At 33.7% G+C, this 13,014-nt stretch overlaps 1 protein-coding gene across 1 annotated transcript; it reads right to left on the bottom strand.

Moving 5' to 3' along the window:
- Positions 1–8,241: 8,241 nt before the first annotated feature.
- Positions 8,242–9,626, bottom strand: LOC143255705 (uncharacterized). The gene is made up of 2 exons (XM_076511826.1): positions 9,015–9,626; positions 8,242–8,483 (listed from the first exon to the last, which is right to left on the bottom strand). Exons 1-2 carry the CDS (start codon positions 9,282–9,284, stop codon positions 8,433–8,435), a joined length of 321 nt encoding a protein of 106 aa, XP_076367941.1. The 5' UTR covers positions 9,285–9,626; the 3' UTR covers positions 8,242–8,432.
- Between the last annotated feature and the right edge of the window lie 3,388 nt (positions 9,627–13,014).

The following is a 13,014-nucleotide window of genomic DNA, read 5'->3' as shown; positions in this document are numbered from 1 at the left end:
ACTGCCGAAAATATCGTATTAAACTCTAAGAACCAATTATTCGTTTTCGCAAAATTAACAAAACACAACACATACCTGCCAGAACTCTATTTGAATGTGGAACTTCTTCAGACTAAAACATTAGCTAAATTTCTGAGTCTAACATATGACACAAAATTGATACAGATTGACCATATAAACAATATCAAAATTAAAGTTTGGCAGCGCACGAACTATGCAAGGAGTCTAACAGGGAAAAATAACGGAGTAACAGCTGAAAACATAGTAGAAATATATAAAATATACATACGACCAGTAACAGAATATACATCACTAATTTGGATAAATATAACATCAAAACAAATTAAACCTAGATTACAAACACTACAGAATACGCTATTTATAACAGCATATAGGGTACTTAGACCAGCTTCCTCAACATTTATGCCCAAATATGCAAATATAGAAACAGTAACCAATATACTCTTATATAGTTCATTAAATTATTTCGCAACAATTTGGCAAAAGAATGATCTACTATGTGAACTCGGCCGTTTTTGCATACATGGTGAGAATAACACTGAGTACCTTAAGTAATTAAGACCACCTAATACTAGATATGTATATCATCAATAATTTTAATTTACTGTGATAGCGTTAAGAAAGGTTATGTACATGGATGCTCTTGGAGATACATAGAATTACTGAACTTTAGCAAAATTGGATAAGTGAAAGTTATCTAACACATTAGTATTAATATAATTATATATATCGACATGGCTCTGAAAGGAGTCAGAGTGAAAGCGTGGACTAGCTAAACTTTGACCCTTTTGTAGTGATGAAGTAAATACTGGACACAAATTAAACAACTGAGAGAAGGAGAAATAAGCCTTTTTTAAAAAAAATCTGATTCTCCCAGCTCTATAAGACCTAAATTCCGATACCGGGAAGCAGTTCCACATTCGACAGTCAGTGCACATGGTACAGATAACACTGAACTAAATAGAAATGCCCCCGTTAGTACAGCGGTAAGTCTACGGACTTACAACTCAAGAGTTCGATTCCCCTTGGTGGGCTCAGCAGATAGCCTGATGTGGCTTTGTTATAAGAAAAACACACACCCAAAGAGGAACATTGTCCTAATCTATGGATCAACCCTGACTGTGCTAGCGTCGTATACGCCAGTACAATTGATTTTACAAACAACATATTCATAACAGTGGCCTGTGTTTACTGTTTCTAACGAGTATAATAGATGTAGATATATTGTAAAATATTGTTAAACGTCACACAAAATATATAATGGAAGGGGATCTCAACAGTAAACACAGTTTGAATGTAACAGCACTACAGCAAATATCATTAGACTATTGAATTTTATAAATAATAACACTTCTGTACTAACAAATAATTATACCCCTACACTGTTGTACAGCAACAAATATATGTCACATTCTTAATGTATGTACACGTATAACATCAAATAAATTAAGCCTAAAATGTGTAGAATTTCAGATAGGACAAGATTTAGATAACGATCATTCCCACTATGAAACATGTTCGATCTCATTCACATCAAAATTATAATTAAAATAAAGCCGATTGGCTCAATCATAAAATGAACTGTTACCAAATTCATTTAAAGCAAGTGCATCGTGATCGTCCGAATTAGACGATTATAGCCAAATTATAGCTGGGTGCATTACCAACGTAGCAAAATTAGAGTGCTTAAAACACAAAGAACACAAACAAACACTTGGAAAACACACACCAATGTAATAGATATAATTAAACAAACACACTCAAAAACAAAGTAAGAAATGAAATCAAACATTTAAAACACGAAAGCTGGAACTCATTCTTTTACAAACTAAATGATTAGGACGATCCCAAACACTTACAAGTACACAAAACCACAAATCTTAAAAAAAACTTATCGAACACTAGTTTACGGTAACAAAACCACTTATGCCAACAGCAAAAAAGCTGAAGTATTCAAATAATACCTGCATAACATCTTCAAACTACAAAACGACACCGATATGGACGACCTCTACCAAAACGATGTAAATAATAGTATTGAACAAAACGAAAGTACTTCGATTTTTGCAGTTAACTTACCAAACCATATAACACACTGGCTGCAAATGTTACAAGTGAAATAACAACGACCCAGCTCTTATTAACAATAATACATACCAGAAACAAAGGAACTGAGAAAGATGGCACACACGCCATATTACTAAAAAAAGGCATTCAGCTATTCATCAAATACATAAAGGCATTTTTCACCCTCTCCCTGTTATCATGGTATATCCATGACTCTTGGAAGCAAGTGAATATTCTCATGTTCTTTAAGGAAGAGAAACCAGAAAATAAACCAAGAGCTACCGACCAATCAGCTGTGTGGGCAAAATTCTCTAAAAATAATAAGTAACACATTATTTTCATATCTGGTTTGTTTGTTTTTTTTTTTAATTTCGCACAAAGCTACACGAGGGCTATCTGCGCTAGCCGTCCGTAATTTAGCAGTGTAAGACTAGAGGAAAGGCAGTTAGTCATAACCACCTACCTACAACTCTTGGGCTCTTTTACAAACGAATAGTGGGATTGGCCGTAACATTTTAACGCCTCCACGGTTGAAAGGGCGAGCATATTTGACGTGACGGGGATTCGAACCTACGACCCTCAAATTACAAGTCGAACGCCTTAACCCACCTGGCCATGCCGGGCCTACATATCTGGAAAGCAACTCAAAATTACCTGAGGTGTCCGGGAAAAAAAATGTGACTGATAGATTAACTTGTATTTTCTTGTCACTGGGGAAGGGTACGCTTGCTTGTCTAGCTATAATTCACGAAACATATTTAGTAATATGAAATTGAAAGTTTCAAACTGAATCACACCTTATGCGTACATGGGCTAGAAGACCGGGCCAGAAAATTCTAGGATTGAGTTATGGTCTCTCCTGGTTTTGAACTACGAAAGAAAAGACAATTAACCAGTAACACCCGCTATTACAAGCGATTTGTTTTATTGTCAGTCACTTTTATAACGCATCCATGGCTAAAAATGCAAAACGTATTCTCTGACACTATGTTTCGAATCTTTAACTACTACGTCACGGTTGGCCTTTTAGGAATACAAAATCTGTCGCTTAACCCTAGAACGACAGCGTTAAGTTTTCAATCATTTCTACCAGATGGTGTAGGATCATTGTGACTATACGACGGCGATCTAGGGTTCAATCAAATCAACACGGAAATACCAGAAATGTCATCTCGTGGCACTTATCTTTAGATTGCGATTTTTCAGGTTCCTTCCCAACTTATGGCCCAGTCTATGACTATTATTCTTTTTAGTGTTCTAAACTAAAACTGTAAGATACTGAAATCCCAGTGGTTGAAATCTACCCACTGACTCTTTAAATTAGAAGAATGATTTAATGAGTCAAATTGAACATTCTGACATAATTTCGACATAAAAGATGTTGTTTACTGTACCAGCTGTAGATATTTCCGGTCATAGTCACAAATGAGTCATTACAAAAACACAGAGAAGACATTACAGTCAGAAAATGGGTTATTTAAATCTGCCAATCACAGTATTTTATCACTTTAACCTCTTTCTTTTTATTACAAGTTATATAGATTCTTCAATTGATGTATTTAGATTTCTTTCACAGTATTTGATCGTTGAATATTTAATGTATTTCACTGTGCATTCTCTCGTAATTATAGCGGTACATAATCGAGTTATTTGTGAATTTCCAATTTCAGAACCTCTTGTAACGTTGGTACGTAACTTGCGATGCTGATTCGTTTAATTTTGTGACACATCACGCTTGGCTATTGTTAATTTTGTCGTCCATATTAACAATATTTGGCTATCAGTCTCAAATTGTTGAAAGTTATTAGTTGCTTAGGATTTTTTAAAACAAATTGTTTCAAGATTTTTTTACTTTCACTATGTACATAAAACTTTGATTGTTTTCAGATAGTTTCATAAAGTTACACAGGGAATACTCGTGATAAATGTACCTAATTTTGAAGTGACAGACTAGAGAGAAGGTAGCTAGTAAAATTCACCCACTAACAATACTTGGAATTCTCTAATTGAATAGTGAGATTTTATTGTCACTCTTATAACGCATCCATGCCCCAAAGTGCAGAATGCAACGTTATTGTTTTTGCATATATATATAAATACACATGTTCATTTTGATTTGAGAAAATTGTTAGGTTTATTAAATTAGTTCTACACATTGGATATTTCTAGTGAAGACACTTAATGATCAAAATCTCCGGTTTATCAAAACTGTGAGTTAACTAATAATTGTGTAGAACATAAACTATTTGCACATTCAAAGTTTATATATATAAAGGACTCAGCCAGTTGCGGAAACGTTTATTTATTTTATCTTAATCCTTTCCTTACCAAGGATTCTTACCCACTTAGGTGAATAAAGTTCTTTTTAACTAGTAATTCACACTCTAGAAAACTTGCAATCTGCGAATCGTGGATTCAAATCCAATCATTAAACAATAGTATCCCTTTCCGTGATGGAAAAGATTATAAAGTTATGACCAATTTCACTATCGATTAGGGTAGCCCAAGAGTTGGGGATGATTGGTATTCACTAGCTCTTCATTGTCTCGTGAAGGTTTATGTGAAATTCAGCAAACAAAGAAATAAACTCTATCCTGAAATACATTACACTTCTGTTGTATTCATTTATTCCTGTGTTCCGTCGTTACTAAGCTGAAAGTTACACAGTGGGCTATCTGTGCTGTACCCATCGTATCTATCAAAATTTGTTTTTAGCGGCATGAGCCTTCAGACTTACCACTGAGCCACTAGAGGGCCTTACTTATGAATCAGAACAATGCTAGAAGTTTTAAATAAGATTAGAATTAGACATTACTAAATATAAATTTGTTCTTATTTTTCAGTTTATACAAATATCTGACAATGGAACAATGTACAACTGAATAAAACCACTTCTCATTGATATCACTGATTTAATTTGTATGTTTGTAGCCACTTACATGATAAATTGCATCGAAGCTTTGTTTTTCACCAAGGAAACCATTCAATTTGCAAGTATAATAATTATAACAATGGTATCTATTAACCAAACAGTCTCCTTGATTTTAAAAACTGCTCAAACTTAAAATTAAGAACAGTAATAACTAAAAATTGCAAAATGTTCTCCCATTCTAAATAAAAAGGTTCTGGTATTATCTCGTGCCATAAAAATAATCTGGCTCGACTTGAAACTGTATAAAGTAATAAACACGTGTTCTTTGGAGCATACTCTTGAAAATGTTTATTTAGATTTTGAAAGCACGTGGTTACAATAGAATTAGAAAAAACGATACAGTTTCTTGCCAATTCTACAGTATTCATTAATTACGTAGGAAGCTATTGTGTTCATTTTCTGCACTTTTATAGTTATCCCTTGGCGCAGTGAATGATAATCTACTGTGATTAAAGTTTTAGCTATTAGTTCCTCTTTCCACCTAAGTGCTTCACGTTTCTCTGCAACGTAACAGTTCGCCTGATTGTCGCACGAGACACATTACCTAACTTGAGGAAACGCTGATCTTATCGTCTTTGCTTTCAAAGTTTCCTACTCGAACCTTGACGACAGGCATATTTCATTTATTCATGAGGTATAAGGCATGAAAACACTCGACTCATAAGAGTAGTTCAATTTATTACAGGTTCGAAGATTTGTCCTTCTTTAAAATCGTGTACTGTATCCAAACGAGTAAAATCATAGCCAGTAATTTTCTATTATATTATAATCAAGTCTCACGTATTTATTAATACGTTGTTGCATAAGGGAGATCATTTTTTTCACCTAACACCTCAGACATATTTCTTTCATAGTTTTACAAAATAGTATTCTTCCCTAGCATTTAGACAGGTGTATTCATAATTAGATATCCCATCAACTTAGAGAGGCTGGAGACACTAGATATGTGATATGTCTTACTTTATGTTTTGGATTTAAATAACGTTAATTTTGTCGTCCTTCCACAGAACTTTAACGGTTTGTTTTCAATATACAATTTATTGTTATTTTTAAACTTTGTATAAAAGCAACTTTTAACAGAACATCGCCTGTGTTTATCATTAAATAAGTAGGGATAAGCATTATTCGAATATCAACAATTTTGCACAAAAGGCAGTTGCTTGTTCGATTAACTAAATGGAAAATGCCTATCAATTAATATAACTCATATTAGTTAATAATAATAATAACTATAATAACAATGTAAAACTATTATGTATTAGTAACGAAAATTATTTAGATATCTAACATGCATCCACATGGGTTGGGGGGGGGGCAAGCAGTCTGACCAAAATACCTGTGTATGTAAAGGGAATGCATAAGTAATGCAGGAAAATAGTCATATAGATAGAGAAGAGTATTGACATGTGGTTAATTAATGTATGGCCCCGAGTTATTTTACGTCGACAGATGTCAGGGTCGTCAACACTTAGCTAATTATAATGATAAACGATATGTAGTTCACTGTAATATTAATTGTAACTAAAATTACATTAAGTAATTCAAACTAAAGGTACAAATTCTTAACTATAACTATAAAAACACTGGTATACTAACGGCACAAGATAATCGAATTAATATATTATTTATTTTCTGTTTCAAACATTATGAGCTCAATTTTTAAACCAAAAATAAAAATTACCAATATGTTTTAAATGCATGTCGCATGTAACTGTTTAACCAAACTGAGCTCCACAAATAGACTTTCGTTAGATGTAATCGGATTACGGGCTAAATTGAAAATGTTAGGTTTAAGTACAGCTTATGTTATTAGTTTGTCTTATTTTCTGGACTGTATTCTTACTTACCTCTTTACAAGATTAAAACATATACCTAACGGCAGGTCCCAAGATGCACTATTAGCTGATAACATCTCTGATGCATTTGCTTTTAACCTGTCCTGTTGCCAGTTGGCTCCTGTAACTTATAGCCTTATCGCCATGGAGATTGGGAGGACTAAGTTTTCTTCTTCACTCTTATCGCAGTCTGTAGTGGACATAATCGGATAAAAATGTATCTATCTCAGCACGGCTGGTGTGGGTTTTACCATTTTTTCTAATAATTTGTCGTCACGAATAATCGGATAAAGGTAAATTTCGTTAAAGCTGCTTCTAGTCAGAGATAAATATTATAATACACGTTTTTAACTTTGTTGTTTGAAAGTCCTCTTGTGGATTCATAAGTAAAATTAGAAATGTTTCGCTTTCATATTCTTTTCTGTATCATTATCAAAGCTGAAAATCATTTTGACTTTTGTTACAAGGTATTACGGATCTAAGTATTCATCAAGCAACCCATAATTTCTTGCTGATTGTCCATAAAACAACAAGAACAATTAGAACAGCCGTATTCAGTTTGTAGCTCCATACCACAAGTGGTTGAATTATTATAAAAATGGGCGCGGAATGGCCAAGTGGTTAAGGCATCCAACTCCTAATACAAGGGTTGCGGGTTCGAATCCCCGTCGCATCAAATATGTTCGCCCTTTCAGCCATGGAAGCGTTATAATGTGACGATCAATCGCACTATTCGTTGGTAAAAATAGTATCCCAAGAATCGGCGGTGGGCGCTAATGACTAGCGCTCTTTTCTCTGGTCTTACCCTGCTAAATTAGAGACGGCTAGCGCAGATAGCCCTCGTGTAACTTTGCACGAAATTAAAAAACAAACAAACAATTACAAAAATGAAGCGGCAGCATGTATGGATCCCACTGTGATCCATAAAAATTGTTTTTCAAACGCAGGTTGTCTGAGAACAAAAGTTTGAGATCCATTGGACTACAGTAAATTCGCATATAAAACTATTTATTGTTAAAAGTATTGCAAGAGGAAGTAAACTTGCAATTTAAAGAGAAAATATATGTATGTAGAACATAGCAAATATGTACAAATAATAAGAACATTTTTAGGGATGGCAGTGTTAGAAAATGGGAATGATACAGCTATAAATAGGTCATTCTTACATTACTTTCAATATAAACATTTAATGTTACACTGTAAAATACACGAGTACAAAATAGTTAAAGGTGAATTTTACAGAAAAAAAAAAAACTTTGCAGTCAAAAGAACTACTCCTACTGATTAATTTTGCAGGTTCACATTTTTATAAAACATATGTGCTAATAAATGAAACATAGAACTTGGCTATCCGAACGTTTTAGTTTTTACGTTTGCCGCTAGGAAAAGTACTGTGACGTAATAGTTGCCAAACAAACCGCCAACGCCAGAGCGTTGAATGGCCAATGAATACGGAGAAACAGAGGCGGAGTCTGTTTTGACTTTGTGTTCTGAACAGTGTCGAGTAGCGCCATGTCAATTCGAATCTACTCTGAACGAACCTAGAACAGTTACTTTTGACACAGATCTGACAAGTTCTACTGATGAGGGCAGTTCCACGAGCGAGAGTAGCGGAACTGTGAGTGACACTGAAGAAATAAGATTATATATTAAAACAACATGCTTTATGAGGTTTATGAGATTTACATTTAATATGACAATGTCAAAGTACTGTGTTAAGATTAATTTTATTATGATGAGTTATGAAAATATGTTACGGAGTTTATATTTGATTGTTTAGAAGTCTACAATTTTTTTTTAAATACATAACATGTACTTGATTACTTCAACATGCTCAAGACATAGTCTTATTTTAATTTATCTTGAAATGTTAAATTTGAAAAATGGTATTCTTCAAACTTTTCCATATGTAAAAATGATACAAAAACATCTACAGAATGATCTATCAGCTTTTAAACTTGGAATATACTCTATTTGGGATAGATTTGTCCACTTACCAGACCAGGAAATCAAGGTTTCACTGACTTTCAGGTGCCACAAATGCAAAACACGCTCATGAATGTGAAATGTGTATGTCTAGTTACATTCTTCAAAAACTTGTACTTTTAATTTATTATATTATACTAGTTATTGTTTATCGCTTTATACTGCACACATACCTTTAAGTTTGTTCTTTTCGTGATGGTAATGGATGGGTTCATAAGGGTGGAACCTGTACGCTGCAGGCTGAGATCAGTCCTTAGCTCTACACGAGGAAAGATGGTGGAGACGATCCTGTCAACTGCCGATGGTTTTATCAGTCTAAACCTGCCTGGCTTGAAACCCACGGAATCCAAAACAGTGAAATCCGACACAAAACATGAGCGTTCAAAGTGATCTGGACAAAGCTTTACATGGTGTGAAGGAGTCCAGTTCTTCCTGTTGACCATCCGCACCCATTGTCGCCACCTTGCCGATCCTTCTCCTTGTACGGAAACGAAAAGAAGCTTTTGCCCGATACCGAAGCGTTTTTACAAACATAAGCAATGCAGTAAACAATGTTATCATAAAACAAACATAAAGTAGCAATATAAAGACCAAAAATAGTCTCACAAAGTATGTAATCCAAAAAAAGCACCGATAGATTTACATAAAACATCATCACTTAAAGGAACAAAATGGTCGGCGCCCAACGAAGCGTGTTTGGCAACTACTACGTGATAGTTGTGAATCGTCACGGAAACAGCCGAACGACCGAGAGGAACTTGAGATCGAGGACCCGCATATTTCGTTTCATTTTTACTCAAAAACTAAAGTGTTTAAAACTATGGCAACCACACAGGAATTATATCTAACCAAAGTACAGTTTCTAAGGCAATTACTAAATTTGTTGAAAATTCACCTTAAAAAGGTCGAATTTACAAAATGTTTTTCATTATTTGTTTTGTGAAGTGAAGAAGTAGAAAAAATTGATACACATAATATTAAATTTTAGCACACATGTTCATAGAATACACGAACTTTCAGTCACTCCTTCATTTCATACATAATAAAGGATGGATTTCTAAATAACCGATTGTATAATGTGCGAAACACTGAGTTTTCTACATGCTACAGTCATATAATGTTAATCTATTATTATGTACTTAAGTTTTTTAAAGGAACACCAGATTTCTGTAAAAAAGCTAACTTCTAGGAGTAATTATAATATTTTGTACATTATAATTATGATTTTTTATTACTATTTGTTCTTACGACTAAGCGACGACATCGTGCACTGCCTATAAATACATGTACTCTATTTAGGCCTAAACTGAAGAACTAGTCGTATAGTTATCTTGACTGAAGCATGAAGAAAGATTAACTATTTGATGAGTTGATATCTTAGTGATTCTTTCTTGTTTTGCTTTTGGCCTTGTTTGGAAGAGAAAGAAATGAGAATGAGTGGCAATAATCTTTCATGATAAAACTCTTTGTCGCTGTTGATTTGTTAGCATCTATAACTGTATTATGCCTATTGAAAACTTTGGCCGGCTCTACATATAGTCTACAGGCTTTATGATAAAGAAAACGTATGTAGGACAAACAAACAAAATGTTATATGTCAATAAAAGTTTATTTATGAAAAGCATTTATTTTCGGACATAAAATTAATAACCTATTTTTATACAGATATTTATTTGTCGTTTTTGAAGTGTTAGGACGATATTTAAATTCAGATGTCAGAGTGGTGCTCTAGAGTGCTTTGGTAACATTATATTCCTCGTCATAACATAATAAACGTATTACGCTTATTGTATATTTAAACACTACTTTGTAATTCGGTTCTTTAGAGCTTTGCTGCGAAAAAAAAGAGAGTTTAAAATAGTATTTCAACCACACTTTGTCCAACATTTCTATACCTACCAACGCTTTTCTTTCAGTACCGGAGTTAATCAGTCTGCCTAGATTATATATCGTTGTAATTATATACTGTGGAAAGAGCATCGCCTTAATGTGGACTTGAATAAATAAAAGAGCCAATGAAAGTCGTAATTCAGAAGCACACAGACATAAATGACTGTTATACTTAACAATCTGCAGTAACTCATGATGTAAAAATAGGAAAAACAAATAAACAATAAAGTAAAACAGCACTAATATAATGCGATGTGAACAACGCACCTAACTGATAACATGCTCAGTTACCCTAGTAAAGAAATATACAAAACCTAGAAACAACTCATGAAATCATTCAGATAGTTGATCCAAGTTCTAATGGGAGAGATTCTAGTCAAATGCATAACCAATCTTGCTAATAATGTCCAGGATTCATTTCTGACACAAACACTTTCAGACCTTTCCTGAAGATGGCAGTAGACTAGTAAGTAAAACGTGAAATATATCCTAATTAGTAATTAGTATCTAACTAGACTGAAGTAAATGTGTAAATCAGTAACAAATATTAATATTCGATCACCAGTGTTGCTGTGAACGACGGTTTATAACTATTTTCTACCTTATATGCTTCCAGTACATGTTTTATATTTTCCTTTTCCTGAGTCTGTATATAATTAACATTTAAACATCTTTAGGTTGAAACGGAAATATAAGAAATAAAGGATTGCTTCATGTTAAAAAGTAATGGATATTATTTCTTCCTTAAATTTCACTTTATGTAGAGGGTTAATCTTATGAACAAGTTTACTTATATTGTCCTAATGTATATGATATTTTGTACGAGTAACGTGTTATTGTATCATTTTCACATACAAAGATCCTTTAAGCCGTCAGAAGGAAGTCACAGAAATAAATTTTACTATGATTTTGACGAAGTAAAAGGTTTATTTCATCTGTGTTTCCTTTGAAATATGAATCAATTTCAATTGCGCAGTGTAATAATTGATTTAAAGTTAGGTTTCTTGTAGAACAATGTTTGTTTGTTTTGAATTTCGCGCAAAGCTACACGAGGGTTATCTGCGCTAGCCGTCCCTAATTTAGCAGTGTAAGACTAGAGGGAAAACAGATAGTCTTGAGCTACTCTTTTACCAACGAATAGTGGGATTGATCGTAACATTATAACGCCCCCACAGTTGAAAGGGTGAGCATGTTTGGTGCAACGAGGATTCAAACCCGCAACCCTCAGATTACGAGTCGAACGCCTTAATCTACCTAGCCATGCCGGGCCACAGAACAATGTATCGTTGTAACCTTAGCTTTGTTAGTTTTATTTTGGATCTGTACGTGTTTCAAGGAAAGAAATAGATGGTTGTGTGTTGTAAGATAAAGTGGCTGTTAAGAATTATGTGTTATTTGAATGTGATAATTCGTGGATAATTTGAATTTAGGTTTAAAAACCGAAGTCACTCATCCTATAGGCAGGTTTAAGATAAAGAGAAATGGAGATTTTTTGCTTTTAATTAACTAGAACTATTTAAGTTAACGCACACCAACTGTTTAAACTTTTCATTGTTAGACTTATCAGGAACAGGATTAGATCATTTTCAGCCGTGATTGAAGGGACTAATGTTTAGAGCAAAGGTCGAAGCGGGTTATTTATCCATTGCTTAGGCTGTGTACAGCAGTTAGTGCTTCCTTAATTCGAGACTACTCTTGTCATAGGCAAATGGTAAGATCTTCTGCCTGCATGAATTTCTCATTAATGTGATTGCTAAGATTATGAATATAATATGATCGAATTTCAATCTATATATTATGCCATATGTATGAAAGACACCATTTAGAATCGAGATGACTACTATAACAAACAACACTCTCATAAAGAGTTTACTTAAGTTGTTGAACATAGTTTCAAATTTCCGTTTGGTTTGGAGGAGGGACACTCACTCATTGTGATCACATTGGATTTGATATTGGATAATTTTGCAAAGAAACCTGTTTCTTTTGTAAAATAATTTTGAAAATTTTAATTCTCAATTTTTTAAACTCTAATTTAATTTATTTGTTAAGTTCTAGAAAACCATACACTCAGCAATCCTTAAGCGCGAGTAACCTTGCACTATTTCAATGATGCATTAAATAAGGTATTAACCAATAACAATGGACCACAAATGTTTTTTGGAGTATATGCTAGTAGTTTGGGTGATACTGGATTATACATTCCCTGGGAACTCAGCACATGAAACAAAACAAAAACTCAACATATTAAGAAACCAAATAAACACAGCCACAAAGCTATGT

The sequence above is a fragment of the Tachypleus tridentatus genome, chromosome 1 (assembly GCF_004210375.1).
Source record: "Tachypleus tridentatus isolate NWPU-2018 chromosome 1, ASM421037v1, whole genome shotgun sequence".
Classification (NCBI taxonomy): Eukaryota; Metazoa; Arthropoda; class Merostomata; order Xiphosura; family Limulidae; genus Tachypleus; species Tachypleus tridentatus.
Note: the sequence above shows the minus strand (reverse complement) of the source record. Positions and strands in the feature narration are given on the sequence as shown.

Excerpts from the sequence above, each read along its gene's own strand:
- LOC143255705 (XM_076511826.1), bottom strand. The coding sequence starts at position 9,284 with ATGGTCAACAGGAAGAACTGGACTCCTTCACACCATGTAAAGCTTTGT. Across the intron at positions 8,484-9,014 it reads CGAAAAGAACAAACTTAAAG|TGTCACTCACAGTTCCGCTA; the intron begins GTATGTGTGCAG and ends TTATTTCTTCAG.